The following is an 18,502-nucleotide window of genomic DNA, read 5'->3' as shown; positions in this document are numbered from 1 at the left end:
AAATGCATACCATATTATTACTGTATGTGTTTTATGAAATCGAATTTTTGAAAAATATTATTATCGTCTAGTCCATTTAATTGCCGTACGTATCCGTTTCCGTTCAATTGCCGTTCCCCAAGTTACTAAGTAAGGTTGTGACAAGATCAAGATCCAAGATTCTAAAAAGGTAGGCGTATCTAGGTTCATTCTTGAATCTTGAATGGACAAATACACAAGCCATCGGAAAACGTAGCCTCGGCTTGCCAGCTAGGCGTGGATGAATCCGAACCTAGGTTTTGATCCCCAAATCAAGAGGCTCGGAAAAACACAGCTGGAGACAGCCTGTCAGCAACCAAGTCCCCTTCCCTTTTTCTCTTTCTCCAGTTTTGATTTGCACCTTTCTCTCTCTCCTCTGCTGAATCTTTCTCATCTCGTTCTTCTTTTCGTTAAGGTTTTGATCATCTTTTGCAAGTTTTGGAATTCTCTTTGGAGCTCATTGGATCGAGATTCGCCTCTCAGAGAGCTATCGTTTGGTAGTTTTTGCAACTTTTTTCGTCCAAAAATCCTTCAACTCAGAGTTTTTTTTTTGGTGTTCTCTGTAGCTGTAGTGGATCGATTTTTCGGACTGAAATGCTGGCGACAGTAGAGGCTTTGTCACAGGTATTTACCACTTTCTTTAGATTTCTGTTTGATTTGTATCGTGCGTTTGATTGGTAGAAGATGATCTTTTGGATAGGGTTTTATTTTTTATTTTTTTTTGGTTGTAGGATTAGAGTGATGTATATATTTTCTCCCCATTTTCTGTTTATTTTGTGGCTGAAAGTTAAGAGGTTACTTGAATAAAATCTGTTTTGTGTCAATTCTGCAATTTTTTTTTAGATTATGTGGTGTAAATGTGTAATGCAAGTGTTTGATTATTTTTCGGAAGGTGTCAAAGTTACATTGAAGCTTCTTTGAAGAATTTCCATTAATTAACAAGTAGAAGATGTTTATAATTAATTTTTTTTGTTAGGAGTATTAACGGTTTTTTTTATGCCTTTTGATAGAGATTCTAGACGGAATATTAATCGTTTTGCGGTTTTAGATTTTTGTTCTTGCTCTCATTTGAATTGAGACGTTCGTGTAGGTCAAGTGTGTTAGTATTTTTTATCGTGAAATTTTATTTGCTGGAAAACTGGGAGCACATTAATTGATGACCAGAGAGAGAGAGAGAGAGAGAGAGAGAGCATTTTCAATGGGGAAAAGGATAGGCTAGTGAAAATTTATGTTTGCCGAGATATTGTAGTTCTCTTTATATTGAGTTCCTTTTGTTTCAAGCCCTAATTGTTTCAATTTGGTGTATTAACGGTATTGCACTTTGATTCTCTGCCTTCTGGACTACCTGATAATATGTTTCCATAAAAAACATAGGTGGTTGAAAATGGATGGCTGACCTCAAACTCATAAGTGGAGTGCTTCAGACTCATAAAGGGACACCATTGTGATTGGACCTGAATCTTAATTACTTGCGGTTTCGTAGCATATAACATTTGTGCACTAGAAGAAAAGTTTTATTTGAGATAACTGGTGGTTATAGTAGGTGGTTAGAAGGGTCGAAAAGTTGCAGCCTAGTAAGCTGGAGGTACTCTGTTCTGGCTGTTTGATTGTGGGGAGGATATCTGCCATTGTTTCTGTTGAATCACATTGTATGTGGTTGTTCAGGGTGGCACATCAGGCTTCAGCATTACTTGGGGGGATCGTTGAGTTGTTCTTATTTATTTGAGGATACTTTGACATTATTGGTCGAACCTTTCTGTATCCATGCTGGTGGAGAGCATGCGTGGAATCTGTGCTTCGGGTAATGCCCCTGACCAGACTCGTCACCGAGGCATTCGGTGTGGTGACAATCTCTCTAGTATTTGTATTGGTACTTTTCGGTGTTGTCTGCATACTTTACTCAGTTTACTTTAGAACTTGGATCAGGGGGCAAGGCTTCGCCCGACTTCAATATTTTAACGGACCGTGGATTATCCGAATCGCCCTAATCTGTTTTGCAATTTGGTGGGGTTTTGGTGAGATTGTTCGGTTGAGTTTCTTGAGACAGGGAAGAGTGTTGCACTTCCTTACCTTAAAATGGCAGGAGATTGCCTGCAAATTCTACATTCTTTCAAATCTTGGGTTTTCAGAACCATGCTTGCTCCTCACCCTTATGTTTCTACTTCGGGCCTCCTTGCAGAAGAGGGATTCAGGAACTTTAAGCCAGCAATGGAATGGAAAGACAGCCAGTTATGTGCTTCTATATTGTCTTCCTCTGTTTGTCCTTCAGCTCATTGTCATATTGATTGGGCTTGGGTTCAACAGTGAAAACTTTGTGCAGAAGATACCCCATTCATTTTTAACAACAGTTGTGCACCATGACGATGTTGCCCTTTGCACATACCCTTTACTGAGTACTATTTTCCTTGGGCTTTTTGCCATTCTAGTAACTATCTATTTGTTGTGTCTTGGAAGGCAAATGGTATATCAGGTGATCAACAAGGGGTTGCGCAGGAGAGTTTATTGGTTGATCTTCTCTGTTTCCGGTTTCCTCCCATTAAGGGTTCTTTTGCTTGGTTTATCTGTTCTATCTCGGCCAGAGCATGTTTTGTTTGAAGCTCTAGTCTTTCTAGCTTTTCTTGTTCTTTTATCTTGTGCCGGGTTGGGTATCACCATGCTTGTCTACTGCCCAGTTGCGGATTCCTTAGCCTTGAGGGTCATGAGGGATTTGGAAGCCAGAGGAAGGTCAGATTACAACAATGAAATCAATCTTATTGCTAGCCAGAGCCTTCTTGAAACTAGTTCAGCTACTATTGTTGGGAGAAACTCAGATGCTTCAACGAAGCGTGGGTCAATATCCTTCAGGGCTATGGTGAAGGATGATGCTTCAATAGAGGTGTTTGAGGAATTGTGCCTCTACTCTCCTGATTCACAACGGCTTGTGCCCCCACCTGGCTCCCCACCGCCTGCTGGCTGACCCATGCTCCCCCTTAAACAAGTTTCTGAACAATAGGAATCAAGAGGGTGGGCCTGTTGTTGTTATATCGGTTTCGTGGTGAAGAAAGGTTGTATGTAAAGGTTTGTTCATAGGAAGTGGCAGTTGTATTCTCAAATTTTTTATTTTTATGAGAGAACGGTTCTACCTGGCAGGGTTTTTTCATCATTCACCTTTCATGACCCTTTTTACAGGTTCCTCAATTGAAGAAAACACTTTGATATTGCACAAGGACTTGTGGACATACTTGAGAGGGTGTGACATTACATCAAGGGTATATTATTGAATTTTAGTATGAAATGTTTCATTCATCTGGTCGATTCAGAATCTCAGATCATACTCTAGATGTAGGAAATCAGTGTTTTACCCATTAAGAAGGAGATTCCATCTTAAAAGCTCTTGCATGAAACTCTTGTATCCATTATTTCATGGCCAAATTTTGTAGAATAATATGGGAAAAGTAAAATATTTATCTAGTTATTGGCATGTTAACGACAACAAATGGAGCTTAAAGTGAAAAAGATCCCAAGTGAGGTTTGGGTGATGACCTTTCATCATAACGTTGCTAGATGGTTTTGTGCTCACCTTGGAAGGCCATCTGTTAATTTGGTTACAAGGTGTAACCATGTGGTCCATCTTGTTTGGATTTTTCCTCTTGTTTTTTATACAGTTCATTAATTTCATCTGGAGTTGAGAGGAACTAGGTTCTTAGGTGGGCAATCTGGGAAAGATTTCATGGGCGGACACTGCTTTAATGTTGTGAAGTTTGTGGATAAATAAACTCCATGAGGCGGGAGGGGGGGGGGGGATAGATATACATGGGAGGGTATATGGTTGAGTTTTAAGGCCGAAATTTGTATTGTGTCTAGTGTAGATCATTCTCCTAATATCTAAAGGTTGGAATTATCAAATCATTTTTTATTGTTGCAAAATTAAGGGTGCTTGAGAGTTTCTTCAGGCTCCAAGAGGGACCGGACCGACCTTTCCCGGTCAAGAGATGCCTCAATGACAAGCTTGATCCTAGGGTTGCTAGTTCAACACAATTTCTCTACTACCAGAGAGCAATGTATTATGAAAAAACAAAAAGAAAATAAAACACCCAAATGAAAGCTCTGGTTGCATAAACAAAGCCAAGAACCATTGTCAATGAACTAATATTTGCGGTTAAAAAAAGAAGATATGTTTGACATATAAAAAGAGTACTGTGAAGAATTGAAGAAGTGGGTAGGAGAAAAGAACACACAGAAGACAGACCTGAAAATCAGAGCTCCGGCCAGACGAGTTGGAGTGGGTGAGAGTCATAGAATCCATTTTGGATTGGAAATCTCTCTGATGATTATCGTTAAGGCTCTGCTTGATGTCGAGGAGAATTTGGATATGGCGATTTGATACCATGACGGTAATATGATGCTATGGTGGCGATTTTTTCTGATACAATACTCGTCACGACCATAACACTGTAGTGTCATAGCACCATGACGCTACCTCGTGATGATAACAATTTGACTAACATATAATTATTTTTATTTTTATTTTTATCGGTATAGATTGAGACTAAATAAAAAATAAATGTTGAATAAAAAATTAAATAAATAATAAAAAAATAAAAAATTGAAAAACCATGAGAGAGAGAGAAGGGAAGGGAAGGGAAGGGAAGGGGGGGGGGGGAAGTGGGGAAGGAAGAGGTAATCTGTTAAGTGAAGATTCGTTGGACTCATCTTAAATTTTAATTTACTTTGCATCAAAATCCCATAGGTTCCGTTTGGTTGCAAGGGGAATTAAAGGAAAGGGAAGGAAAAATTTTCAAATGTACAAAAAAAACTTTTATAATCATTATCCCATGCGATTGTATAAACTATTTAAATTTCTTATCATATTTAGTAATGATATATTTTACATGTAACATTTATTTTACATTTTAAACCAAAAGGAATTAGATGCAAAGTAAAATGAAATTTAATAACCAAATAAAGAATAATTTGGAGTTAGTGATATTGTCACATGGCCTAATGATTACATAATTTTTTTTTTTAAGTATGAAAATTTCATTTCCCTTCCCTTTAATTCTCCTTGCAATCAAACGGAGCCATAGATTTGAAAGTAAAATAAAAAACACATCTAACAAAATATCTTTTTTATTTTCTTTTAATTTCCCTTGTAAGAATGTTGCCAAACATGTTCTGGACATGTGTTCTCAGTAATTTTGTTCCAAAAACTTCAGAGAACATACCCAAAGGGCCACGAAGCTGGTGAAGAAACTCAGTTTGTTTATAAAACCTTAAGGGCAACAGGTCTACACGGCCCTGAATACCCACTGAAATGAATGTAAAAGCTTGTATAGCCATAAATTTTTTAGCTCTGGAGTTTCGACCTCGAAATTGCATAATTTAGAAAAACCTGAGCAATCATTTGTCAGATCTTATGCAATTTCGAAAAACCTGAGCAATCATTTGTCAGATCTTCAAATTATAATACCTGCTGCACCATCAAGCAACAATTCCCCATCAAATCATTAATCGTTAGTTCTTAATATTGTAAGTTAGCTGCTGCTTCCTGCAAAGGACATAAGAATTTGTTCCAGTGCTCAGGTTCAGATCTAAAGGATCATCCACTTTCGGCTCGGTGAAAGCCCCTATTACTCGGGATGTGGGTACGGAAATTCCAACTCCCACAGAGCACATTCTGGACCTGTTGCTTCCATTATTAGTTTAATCATCTCCTTCAGAAATTCTTGAAACCTTTTAATCTTTCCTTCCAGCTCTGGGTCCCAATCCTCATCATTGCTCGGATTGGAGAGCTCATCCGGGAAAAGAGTTTCTTCATTGACTTTTAGGAGATTCATAAAAGCTACTGCCAGTTTATTCATTGACTTATAGGAGATTCATTTACAAAGACAATAATACAATCTTATGGAAAAATCAGTAGTACATCAACTCCAAATCCAACTATACCCAGTTTCTTTCTTCACTTTCATATCCTTCATTCTCCTCCTCATCTCTGCCTTCTCCTCCATCTTTTCTACTGAAGCATAGATGTTGGAAAGGAGAATATAAGCAGATGTATCAAGTGGTTCCAACTGCATTATTTTCTCTGCAACTTCCTTCCCGAGCTGAATATTTTCATTGTTCCTACAAGCGCTGAGCAATGTCCGCCAAATTAATGAGCAAGGTCTGAATGGCATGCTTTCGATCAAATCTTTGGCCTCTCTTAAGTTCCCAGCCCGGCATAAAATGTCAACCATACACGCATAATGCTCCTCACATGGGACAATGCCATAGTCGCTGTACATAGATTTGAATATGGCCTCTGCTTCTGTTACAAGGCCGGCATGACTACACGCAGAAAGAACACCAATAAAGGTTACATAATTCGGTCTTTTGCCTGAGGTTTTCATGTCTGATAATGTATCCAGTGCTTCTCTTCCACACCCATGATATGCATAACCACAAATCATGGAGTTCCATGTGATCACATCTCTATAGTTTATGGTATTCTGGAAAATCCTGGACGAATCATTGATGTCTCCACACTTTGCATACAAGTTGATAAATGAATTAGAGACCAAAATATAAGATTCAAATCCTCTGATGATTACTTGGGCATGAAATTGCAACCCTACCTTCAGGTCTGTGCATGTGGCACAGGACTTGAAAATACTTGCAAATGTCATGTGGTTAGGTCTTAAGCCATTCTCATTCATTAACATGTAAAATCTGAGGGATTCTTCAGTGAAGCCATTCTGTGCATAGCCACAAACAATGGCATTCCATGAAACAGAGTCAGTCCAAGGGATCTCTTTGAAGATTTTGGATGCCTTATCCATCAATCCACAACTAGCATACATGGTCAGTAAAGAATTCATCAAGCTTGTATCAGAAAAAAGGCCCAACTTTTGGATCTGAGCTTGGATATGCTCTCCAGTCACTGAATCCTCAAGGTAGCCACATATATCTAGCATTGTGCAGTAAGAGAATTCATTTAACTCTATACTCAACTCTATCATCTTTTCCCAAATTTTGATTGCTTGGTCAAAACACCCAAAACAGGCATATCCCATAATCATTGTATTCCATGTGAAGATATCTGGTCCATCAATTTCACTGAATATTTTTTCCATGCTCTTTAACTTGCTACATTGTGAATACATCTCTAGGAGGGAGTTTCTAAGGAGCAAGACCTTCTCAAAACCAGTCTTGATGATACAACTATGAATCGGTTCTCCAATCTCTAAAGCAGCCAACTTTGAGCAGCTAGAAATGAGACTTGAATACATTAGTTCATCCATGTTGAATCCCTCCAACCGACACTGCCAGAAAAGTCTAATGGCTTCTCCATGCTGACCAAGATCTCGGAATAATCCGGTTAAAAGATTGAACGATATCATATCCCTCTCCATCACTTCAAATACTTTACTAGCATAGCTTAAACTTTTACATCTACAGTACATAGTAAGTATTATATTAATGATTACTTGATCTATAGATTCACTCAACTTCAGTATTAGAACGTGTGCCTTCTTTGCACTTTCAAGAACAGTTAATGTCGTAGAAGAAGAGAGAAAACTTGAGAAAGTAGATTCATTCATCCTCATTCCAGTAGATAAAAGCCTTCCAACAAGACCCATCCCTATGTCTCCTTCACTGTTCAATGCATAACCTGCAATAAGGGAGTTCCATGTAACAATATCACGACAGCTTAGCCCCTCAAACAAATATGTAGCTTCCTCTAAGAGGTATGATCTTGCATACATTGCAATAAGAGAATTCACTACAGAAACATCGGAGTCCAACCTGACCTTAACAATGTACCCATGAATTTGCATTCCATTATCAATAAGCTCACTGCTTCCACAGAAGCTTATAAGACTAGTGAGTGCAAAACAACTAACGGGTATTCCTACTAAATGAGAACTTCGGAATATATCAAAAGCATCACTGAAACTACCTAGTTGAAGATAACCTCTTAATAAGATTTCACATGAAGCTTCATCAAAAATTTTCATTCCATCAAACATGTCTCTTGCTCCCTTGATGTCACCACACTTGACATAAGCTGTCAAAAGGGCATTTCCCACAAGGAGATTAGAAAAAAACCCATACTTGAAACACTCTCCGTGTATTTGTCTGCAATTAACCAGACTACCCATCTCAGTCAAAGCAACTAGAACAGAAGCAAAACTCGACTGACTGGGAATGATTCCAACCCTTCTCATTTCACGGTAAATTGAAAACCCCTCATAAATAAAACCTGAACCAACAAGTCCCGAAATCATGGTATTCCAAGAGACAACATCTCTTTCAGGCATTTTGTAGAACAATTTCAGTGCTTCCAAAATAAGACCATCTGTGATATAAACATGAAGAAGATTGTTGAAAACCAACAAATCTGATTTGAACCCAGTTCGCAAAATGTACGCATGAACCATCTTCGCAACCTGAAAGGATCCAGAACTAGCAGAATTTCGTAGAATTGAGATGAGGAAGAAGGGTTTGGTGATATGGGTACCCTTTGGTTGGGGTCTTGCGACGACCATGGAACACATAAAGGGGCAGTTGCTTGTAGTTTTGCCATGGAGAAACAGATTGCTAGAAGAGAAAGCTCGTGTGGTTTCCCTCGGAATGACCAAAACTTTCAAAATGTTGCGACACCGTTTCATATATTTGTCCTGCAACAGCTATAGGCCCATTTGAAAATTGACATAACCGTTTCAGCTCAACTGCTACAGAATTACCGAATGGAAGATATACTAAATGCGATTACAAGGAAAAGCGTGTTCGCTTATTTCCATTAAGAAATGGGAAAAAATTCCCTGAGCCACTGGGGCTGGGAGCACTTATGTATGATCCCTCTCCCTTAAAAAACATAGGATCAGTTTTCCTCCACCCACGGTGAATGAGACTACATTAACCGTGGGGATCTTTATCACCTCCTGTTACTTACTGCACGGTGCAATACTGCATCGTGCGGCGCTGCAGAGACCATGTGGCACAGTGGGCCCGACATGGTGCACATGGCATCTGCAGCCGCCGCACGATGCATTATTGCACCGTGCAGTAATAGGAGAGGATAAAAACTTGGGTGTTGGATGGGCGGGAGGGGGCATTGTGAGGGTGTTTAAGGAAAATACAAAAAATCCTATAGGGGTTTGTAAACCCTAAGATGGTGGGGAACCATCCTCTACGGATGGAGGAAAACCTTGTCCTAAAAAATAAATGAAAAAGATTTTCTAGACATGGTTTGAGGTATCTGTATCGGATTGCTTGATAACCCATATTAGGTGATTTGTATCGATACCGCTATCCACCAATCCCGATACTATGTCTCTACCATATTGGAGAAATGGTACAGACTAGGGGTAAAACAGTCAAAACCTGATTTTTAAGGAAAACCATGGGCAAACTTGTCTGATACAGGCCAATCCATGTCGATCCGTATCGATATTCTATCAGTTTTGAAAGTGCCCGATACCTGATCCTATACCGTGCACTAAAACCATTATCGCAGCAAGGTATGCTAGTAATCTATCTCTCCCCTCCTCATATGAAATGACTTTGCTGCCCTCCTATATATGATATCATTTTGTTGCACCGCTCCCTACGTCGCTTGCTCAGAGAACCCTCTAATGTTTACCCACTCATCTAATCATCTAGATTATCCAATTAGCATGTAAGATTGAGTGGACTATAGGCTTAGCACAAATGGCCATTAGGCATTAGCCAAGCAGCTCTTTTTTCTACCCAAAAAAAAAACCAGCTCCATGTCACATGGGACCATGCAAAAAGGCTTCTTTTTGGTCACAACTAAAATCTTATTCACAACCACTCATTTCTTTAATCATTATCCTATCTTATAACTGATCCTTCTCCCATAGTCCCATGCTCATTGCTCAAAGAACAAACCAGAAGTCTAAATAGAAAAGCATTTTCCAGTGACTTGAAACTCTTGCAGTGGAAATTCATGACCCGACCCGACAACCCCCCCTAAAATATGGCTCATTTGACTGCAAGTACCTACAATTCCTTTCTTCTGAAAACATCTTCCAACTTCACTTACAGTAAGAGAAGTAGTAGATGTCATAAAGTAGAAGTTGAGAACTTGGGGGAAAATTGCAGGTATGTGATTTTTTCTGAGAGTAGTACTGAGCAGGGAAGAAATTCCAGGGAGAGACAAAGGGGAGCTGTGGTGTCCTTTTGTACTTCTTCAACCTCTGTGGGTTTGGAGGGGGAGGGCATGGATAGGAAATTTCTGGTTAGTAAGGAACAATTTGGTTATTTGGTTAGTGAGTTTGGATGGAAAGTTAGAAGATTGGTTGAGGAGGAAGATGAGATGAGAAGAGTAACCCAAGTACAGGCTGAAGCATTTCATGTTCCAGTTGTTCTCTTCAATGATTTGTTCTTTGAATTCTTCAAGGTCACCCTATCCTTTTGCCTTCTCTCTCTCCCATTACAATGGGAAGCTAATATGTTTTTCCTGTGTTATTATTTCTGTTTATTTATTTATTTATTTATTTTTCTATTTTTTGGGTTTGAAAATTTTGCTCTGTACTGCTTCCTGCAGATCATTTGCTCTTTTATGTCCTATTTCTTGTTCTGCTTGTAACGTATTTGCATCAATTTCTCTTCATAATACAGGCTGAAGTGTTCTCTGGCCTTGTCTACAAGTTAAGAAACTCACCACCAGATAGGTATGGTAGTTGTTCGTGTGTCCATGGTGAAAACAATATATATAGTAGCTTTGAAATTGTAGTGCTAGATTAGGAAGGAAAATGCAGCACCGTTATCAGTGAATCAACCATTTTTAAAGAATCGAAAGGTCCAGATTATTGAAAATTTGTCAGCAGTTTAACCATTTTCATAAGCAAGAAGAACAATGCCTGTTTGGGAGTGCAATTTTGGATTTATTGAAAACTTGCTTCTTGAGAACAGACACATCAATTACAAGAATCTGTTGTGCAGGTATGCTTGTTTGGTGGCCGTGCCAGCAGATGCTTTAAATACAAAGTTGGAATCTCCACAAGGGCTTGTGGGGGTTGCAGATGTAACAGTCTTGAGAGATGAAGTTGTCCTCAGGCATCTTGAAGGAGCAGGAGAATATCTTTATGTTTCTGGAATAGCAGTTTCAAAAGATTTCAGGTATGGACTTCACTCTGTCAATGGGAATATAGGATCAAATTGGTAGCAAATCATTTTATGTTATCCTGATATATTTGGTACCTCGTATGACAGAGGATCATGTTAAGATTATTGATTCCTCTATTTGCAACAAAATATATTTGGGTTGGCATTTCTTAATCTATTCTTTCTTGTCTAAATTTAGTTTATTGGTCCCTGGGGGTTGAGGGAGGTTGTTCTCTTAAATGTGCTTCGTGTTCTACCTTTCTCATAATTTTTTTTTTTGTGGATTTCATATGCTACATAATTAATACATGTTTCCACTTAAATATGTGAGAGAGCATTGTTTCATTGGATACCCAAAAGATATCTAGTAAGAATCCTTTTTCAAGTTTTGGACAGTTAATCTATAGCAGTGTCAGGCTCTAAAAAGGGCGTACCCAGTGCAGGAAGCTCCCACCACTACGGCTTCTGGGGAGGGTTAATGACAGTCTTACCCCTGCTTTCTCTGAGAGGCTGTTTACAGATTCAAACCTGTGACCTCTTGGTTACAATGGAGCAACCTTATTGTAGCACCAAGGCCCACCCTCTAATTTCACTGAAAATGCTGGCTCAAACAATTTTTGGTTCATGATCCTTCGAGTACCCCAGTGGGCAGGAGGGGGCGAGGGAATGAACCATTACTTGTGTGCGATAAGTAACAATAAGATTCATCTAATGTTTCATGGTTGTGTGTTTCTTCAGTGCTAGGGAAAAACTTGTTTTCAAGGAGGCAAAGATACTCTCCTCATTTGATAGGAAAGAAGATTTCTTTTCAAAATCCCAACACACAAGCTTCAAATCCAACTGATAATGGTGCTTGAGTTTGCATGTTATGTCTTCAATCAGGCTTGAACAGTTGCTCTATAGCAGTGTCAGGCTCTAATTTCAATGTAAATGCTGGCTCAAACAATTTCTGGTTCATAATACTTTGAGTCCCCCAGTGGGCAGGGGGAGGGGGAGGGGGGAGGGGATGAACAATTAATTGGTGTGTGATAACTAACAACAAGATTCATCTAATGGTTTATGGTTGTTATGTGTTTCTTCAGTGCTAGCGAAAAACTTGTTTTCAAGGAGGCAATGATACTCCTCATTTGATAGGAAAGAAGATTTCTTTTCAAAATCCCAACACACAAGCTTCAAATCCAACTGATAATGGTGCTTATTGATTTTACTTGTTATGTCTTCAATCAGGCATTCTTTTCAGCTATTCTTTATCTTGGGGGAGGGGGGGGGGGGTGGTGGTGTTTATGATTTCTCAGACTTTAATGTAAGACTGCATATAACTTACAGGAGGCGGAAGGTAGCATCTGTGTTGCTTAAAGCCTGCGACATGCTCTCACTTCTTTGGGGTTTTGACTACCTTTCTCTGTGGGCCTATGAAGATGACTTCGCAGCACAGAAATTGTATACTAATGCAGGTTACAGAGTTGTTTCAGGAGATTCACCATGGATAACTTCTTGGATAGGAAGGAAGCGAAGGGTTCTAATGATCAAAAGGTCAACCTCAGGTACGTCTGATAAATCTTCTTATAAAAAATTTCCTTGTCCTATACATTTAAACTTGAATCATATCCAATAGCTTAGCTGCAGGAAACTTAAACTTTGGTGACTCTTCTAATTGGTTAGATTTAGGACCTAAAGAGGGGAGGGTTCTCTAAGTAGGCGCCTGAATATTTGCCATATGGCAGTTCAGGTGGGACCAAAATTTGTAGACAGGTAGACCCCAAAGTCCCCTGCTCACATGCAAAGTTTCAGCCTGATCGGAATTTTTTAGATGGCCAAGTACAAGTTTTGAAAAATATAAAACTATGAGAGACTGCATGATGCAAATCCTAGCCTCCTCGAATTGAAGAAGCCACCCTAAGCCTAGAGTTTTTGTAGGAGCCTTAGTTTAGTTTATTTCTATACTTAGTTTTTATTTTGTGTTTTTAATTGAACCGGTTTAAATTGGTTGCATCCAATTGGTTCAATTGATCTAATTTAAGTGAAGTGATCCTATTGGCTAAGAGGTTCTTATATCCTATTGGTTAGTAGGTAATCTTCTTTTATTTAAGTTGTTTGAAGTTGTTTTTAAGTCATTAGGGGTAGATAAGTCCTTTCCTTTTGTAACCTTTGTTGGATTGGCCGAGAAGACACCTCCCACCTCTTCTTTGACTGCCCCTTCACCTCCACCATCTGGAAAAAAGCCTTGTCATCCATTTGGCCGCGAAACAGAAGGGCCCGGAGTTTTGACTTTGAATGGCTCTGGTTGCTCAAGACTTTCCAGGGGAACTCTATATGCGACACTATTGGGAAGCTAGTTTTTAGCGCTGCAATTCACCATATCTGGTTGGAAAGAAATATCAGGAGATGGACTTCCAAATCTAGATCCTTTGATGTGATTTGGAAAACCATCTCCTCTGATGTATCTTCCAAGATCAGTTGTATCCATCAGAGACACTGCCGTGACAATTGTCGAAACAGACATATTTTGACTTCTTGGGGCCTTGATATTGCCCTCTTGCGGCCTCCCAACTCTGCGTAGGCTGGCTGGCCGCTCCATCCCCCTTCCCCTCTCCTCCCCGTTTCTTTTCTTTATTGTAATTTGGTTCCCCTTTCCCTTCCCCCTCTTGGGGTTCGTTAATATATTCATTTACCAAAAAAAAAAAAGTCCTTTCCTTTTAAGTTTTTAAGTTATTTTTAAATTGGTCCACCTCTCCACGATTTAAGTGAGAGATTTGATTTGTAATAGATTTAGGAATAAGGCCTTTGGCCCCTTATTTAATAAGAAACCGTGGGAGAAAATCGTGCCTTTGTTACTGCTGCTTCTCTTTTCTGAGAATTGCCTTGTGAGTAATATTAAGGTGAGGGTTGGTGGACTCCGGCGACTCCTTGCATCTTGTAGATCGGGAGGTCCTTCTTATTCTTCAATCAAGTTTCTCCAAGCTGCCATTGAAGAACTTGCAATTCAGTAAGTTATTTTACTGTTTTAGTATTCCCCTCCTTCTTCTAACCTTCCAACCTAACCCTAATCGATCCCCCTTACACCTTAATTGTTTTAAACCCTAATTATCCTGTCCAGCCCCTTCCCTCCATCAGATCTATTCCAACTTTACACCATAGTTCCAGCAGGCCATCTCCTTCACTCGATCCCTATTCTGCCCCCATTCCAACAGCTAAACCCTAATCCCCCTCTTTCCCAATAAAACCTAAAACCTCTAAAAACTGCCTAGACCTAACCTCCCATCCAAACCACACCAAACTTCAACCGAACCACCCTCGCCATACCAGTGATACTCGGCCAGAACCCCTTGACCTAATTCCCCTTAAAAACCCTAAATCCCATCATCCCCTTCATTCCCAAAACCCTAAACCTAGAATTTCTGAAATTTAAAAAACTTATTCAACCCTAACCAAACCTAGTTTATTAAGACCTTTAAAACCTGCATATTAAAACCCTATAAACCCCATTACTATTAGTTAACCCTAACCCTAATTTCTGCCCTATGTAGCCTAAACTACCCCAATCGGCCAGCCTTGTTAGGTGAACCCATTACCCTGGCTCCTAGTGGGATTACCCCTACCTAGAACTACATCACTGCATATTAGTTACCAAAGTAACAATAGGTGTGCATGGAAAATTATGTGGATACATGTCAATACATGAGAGGATATTTGACTGAATTAGGTTTTGAAATTTGACACACGCCGGCCAATCAATCCATTCTCTGGATATTCAACGGTCAGAATGGTCGTATCATATTCATCCACGTGGTAGATATTTAGGTGCCTGCTTGAAGATGCCTTTCCATTGGACGGTGGTTAACGGTCAGGATTCCATGGCTTGGGATCATCTAGGCAGTAGAGGATCACTCGGTGTCAGAGATCTACTGGTTGAGATGGTCAAGAGGTTTGTATGACAGTCCCCAATTTAAAATACTAGCTCCGACTCAACATCAATTCAGTGAATTTGTGAGATTGTTTTGCTAATTCGTTGTTCAATAAGTTAATTTTCAGAAGGTTAATTTGATAAAGTGATATTTAATCGGTTTACCGGTTCACAACCAAATTGAACCGACTTAAGTAATTTCCCACAGTAGCCCAAACTGATATTTCATTCCCTTCAGTCTAATTTTCATCGATTGGTTCTGGTTCGGTTAAAAAATGACACCCCTAACAGACACCTTCAAATTTGATACTTATACAAGTAAATTTAAGATCAGATCTGACAGTTAAAAGACCAAATTAATGATTCAACCCAGTCCAGTAAATTGATCAAATTTTACAGTTATCAGAATTTTTTGTTGTAAGAAAAAGGAGAGTTTCCTTATTACTGCATTTAAGCTAGATCATGAATTCATGATTGTCTGTTGTTTGCAGGAGATTGGTGTTGACAACTTAATTGCCAAAAGAAGTTGGTGCAACAACAAGAAGGAGATTCCAGGCTTTCTTCCTACTCCAACAGCATAGGGCAAAAAGTGGACTATCCATAAATCCTATTTTTCCCCTCTTTATGATATATTTTAGCCCTCTAGATTTTGCCTTTGGAAAGAAATGTTTTGGCCCCAAATATGGAGCCTTGGAAGACATAAGCTTAACCCCTAACAAATCACTAAGATACTACCTATTATCCAACGAGACATTTTTGCTGAAATGAACCTCCCTTTTATTGAAATTTATGTACTGACCCGACAAATCAGAAAAAAGATCTAAAATGGGTACCTTTAGTACCTTCTTTAGTACCTCGATGGAAAGTAAAGGTGCTATGGTGCATTCCTTGCAATTTTGACTCCTTTAAATAGGTTTATGATCCCTATAAAACCTAGGAAACTAGATAAAACTCTCATAGCTACAATAAACAGAAAGAGGCTTAAAGAGAACCTTGTCTAATTGCTCTTGAAGCCTCTATATTCTCTAAGAAAATTCTCCTCTAATTTGATTAAGATACATAAGATGTTAACTGTCCAACAACATCACAGCATGTATTATTAAAACCCTCAAACTCAAACACTACCCGAATCAATTCCCATTTCAGCCTATCATAGGCTTTTGAAATATCTAATTTGATTGCCATATATCCACCTTTCCCTTTCTTCTTGAAAAAAATGAAAGATCTCTTGGGCAATAATGATATGATTTCCTTCTAAGAATGAAGGCAGCCTAAAAGGAAGAGATGAAAAGATTCAGGAAGCTCCTTAATCTCGCAATAATCTTATACGATAAGATACATACCTCAAAAGGAAGCACATGATTAAGGAAAAAATCCTCAACATAAAAACAAACATCATTCTTCAAAATGATCTAGCACCGATGATAGAAATAAGTTTGAAATCCATCAATCCCAAGGGCCTTATAAGCCCCAATACTTAAGATAACTTCTTTAATTTCATCCTTCGCAGGAAGACAACAAAGAGAAGGATTGAGATCCTTCGAAATAATTGGACAAAACAGAGACTCAACAAAAGAGGGATCTAGAGGGTTAGATGTAGAGAATATTCCCCTTAAATGTTTGGCAAAGGCTTTAGCTATTTCCGAGGGAGAAACCAATTTTTTATTGTCCTCATCGATAAGGTTAATTTTATGATGTTTACTGTTATGCTTAGTGATAGCATGGCAAAATCTAGTATTGTGATCCCTATATTTAATACAACTCTATCTTGATTTTTGCAACCAAAATAGTTCTTTAGCTTCCAAAATCCAGTGAAGCATTTTCTCATTTTCGACAATAAGCTCAAAAGAGGATTGATCATCTTCCATATTCTCCAAAGCAACATGATTTCGGAACATCAATTCTTTTGAGCTATTCATGTCTAAAAGTTGATATATTCCAACCCCTATGAAGTCTACTAAGAGCAAGAATTTTGATTATTAAATTGGAGTCTCCAATCAAGTTCTATTTTTCAGAGACCAAGTGAGAAAAGGAGGGATGACAAAACCAGTCTGATTGAAAGTGAAAAAGCTTCTTGTAAGAGACCAAACCGGTGATGGTACAAAGTTGAATTGGATTATGATAAGATCCTAAGGCTCCCAGCTTCAAGAGGGAAGATAAAGGATAAAGTTGCAATTAAAGACTAGAAGCAAAACACCAATCCAAACATTCCTTAATCAGGTTGGGTGGTTTTTGCTTATTACTCCAAGTGAATGGAGATCAGGAAAGTTTAATTTGCTCCAAGGAAAAATGAGAAATAATCTGTCTTAAGACCTTGGGCTGAAGAGGATTCCCGAGAAGCAGACTTTCCTCCAAAATTATTTGTAATATCCAAGATTTTATTAAAATCCCCAATCAAAACAAAAGGAACTAAGAGAGAAAGCAGGAAAGAAAACAGAAGATCCCAACAAGAGGTTCTATTTGGGATATGAGGGATGCATAGAGACGGATTAACACCCAGGTACTACCTGCTATCCAAACATTAAGAAAAATGGGAATAAAAAAAGCCCCAATTTCAATATAAGAAGACTTGATCTGCTTTGAGATCAAAAGGCATAAGAGAACCCTTAAACCTCTAGAACCCTCACTATTGATGTGAGCAACTAAAGCATAGTTTTGGCATATTTTAGGTAGGGTTAAAGATGCATGATCTGTCGATTTGGTTTCGCACTCGAAAAAGATGTCAGATTTAAGCTTGAAAACATGATTGGAAATATATCTTGGGTATGAGAAGACTTAATTCCTCTAATATTCCAACTGAAAATCAATATAATGCCAACTACGATAACAAACTCAGCCAAAAGCACAAAGCATTAATCCAACACAGAGCAACGAAAGACAATCAACCAAAAAAAGAAAAAAGAAAAAACCTAAGATCACCAAACAAGGAGCTATAAGAGGAAGGTAAAAATGATAAAATAAATACACAACAAAAGGAGATGAAGATTATTCATGTCACTACTAGGCTCCCTATTGACAAAACCTATTCCCATGCGCTGATTGGTGTGGCTTGGGGGGCAGCGTGGGAAAGTTTCTCAGCCAATTTATGTAATTTAGATTATCCATGTCACTACTGGCATTTAAAGTTGTAATAGCCTATTCCATCAAACCCCCCCCCCCCCAATAAAAGAAGAAAAAAAGTTGTATAGCCCCTTATGATGTTTTGTAGTAGACCAAGAAAACTCCCTCAGAAGGCTGCAGAGTGCAGATATCAACTAAACTGCTGTTTGAATTTCCTAAGGTGCAGATGACACTTGTTTATGGCTAATTTGCTTGAAGTTCTCCAGTTTTGGATTGTAGTGCTTTTACTTCATGGTATATCACCTCACAAAGCTTCCTCTTCCAGGAATGATACTGAACCATGTTGACCTGAATGTACAACTATCCACTTCCCAATGTCCAGTTTTTATTTTCTTCAATGTTGCTGTCAAATGCAATGTATTCATATTT

At 38.7% G+C, this 18,502-nt stretch overlaps 3 protein-coding genes across 6 annotated transcripts; 2 read left to right on the top strand and 1 right to left on the bottom strand.

The window, feature by feature from the left end:
* The first annotated feature begins 591 nt into the window (after positions 1 to 591).
* On the top strand, positions 592 to 3,143 carry LOC122656253. The gene is made up of 2 exons (XM_043850736.1): positions 592 to 642; positions 1,393 to 3,143. The coding sequence occupies exon 2, from the start codon at positions 1,823 to 1,825 to the stop codon at positions 2,972 to 2,974; it is 1,152 nt and encodes a 383-aa protein (XP_043706671.1). The 5' UTR covers positions 592 to 642; positions 1,393 to 1,822; the 3' UTR covers positions 2,975 to 3,143.
* Positions 3,144 to 5,921: 2,778 nt separating this feature from the next.
* On the bottom strand, positions 5,922 to 8,417 carry LOC122654935 (pentatricopeptide repeat-containing protein At4g13650-like). Its single transcript, XM_043849191.1, has one exon. The coding sequence runs from the start codon at positions 8,415 to 8,417 to the stop codon at positions 5,922 to 5,924; it is 2,496 nt and encodes an 831-aa protein (XP_043705126.1).
* A 1,537-nt stretch (positions 8,418 to 9,954) lies between these two features.
* Positions 9,955 to 15,530, top strand: LOC122653520. 4 transcript variants are annotated; one of them, XM_043847373.1, is made up of 5 exons: positions 10,052 to 10,402; positions 10,624 to 10,676; positions 10,948 to 11,124; positions 12,436 to 12,653; positions 15,505 to 15,530. In XM_043847373.1, the coding sequence occupies exons 1-5, from the start codon at positions 10,223 to 10,225 to the stop codon at positions 15,516 to 15,518; spliced, it is 642 nt and encodes a 213-aa protein (XP_043703308.1). In that variant the 5' UTR covers positions 10,052 to 10,222; the 3' UTR covers positions 15,519 to 15,530. The 4 variants fall into 4 exon arrangements, with proteins under 4 accessions (XP_043703309.1, XP_043703310.1, XP_043703308.1 ...); XM_043847374.1 differs by lacking the exons at positions 10,052 to 10,402; positions 15,505 to 15,530 and adding an exon at positions 9,955 to 9,994 and having other exon boundaries at positions 12,436 to 12,747; XM_043847375.1 differs by lacking the exons at positions 12,436 to 12,653; positions 15,505 to 15,530 and adding an exon at positions 11,848 to 11,975 and having other exon boundaries at positions 10,043 to 10,402.
* Positions 15,531 to 18,502: the final 2,972 nt, after the last annotated feature.

This window comes from Telopea speciosissima, chromosome 3 (assembly GCF_018873765.1).
Source record: "Telopea speciosissima isolate NSW1024214 ecotype Mountain lineage chromosome 3, Tspe_v1, whole genome shotgun sequence".
Taxonomy (NCBI): Eukaryota; Viridiplantae; Streptophyta; class Magnoliopsida; order Proteales; family Proteaceae; genus Telopea; species Telopea speciosissima.
The sequence above is the reverse complement of the archived record's forward strand: the minus strand, read 5'-3'. Positions and strand labels throughout refer to the sequence as shown.

Excerpts from the sequence above, each read along its gene's own strand:
- LOC122656253 (XM_043850736.1), top strand. The coding sequence starts at position 1,823 with ATGCCCCTGACCAGACTCGTCACCGAGGCATTCGGTGTGGTGACAATC.
- LOC122654935 (XM_043849191.1), bottom strand. The coding sequence starts at position 8,417 with ATGGTTCATGCGTACATTTTGCGAACTGGGTTCAAATCAGATTTGTTG.
- LOC122653520 (XM_043847372.1), top strand. The coding sequence starts at position 10,223 with ATGGATAGGAAATTTCTGGTTAGTAAGGAACAATTTGGTTATTTGGTT. Across the intron at positions 10,677-10,947 it reads AGAAACTCACCACCAGATAG|GTATGCTTGTTTGGTGGCCG; the intron begins GTATGGTAGTTG and ends TCTGTTGTGCAG. Across the intron at positions 11,125-12,435 it reads GCAGTTTCAAAAGATTTCAG|GAGGCGGAAGGTAGCATCTG; the intron begins GTATGGACTTCA and ends TATAACTTACAG.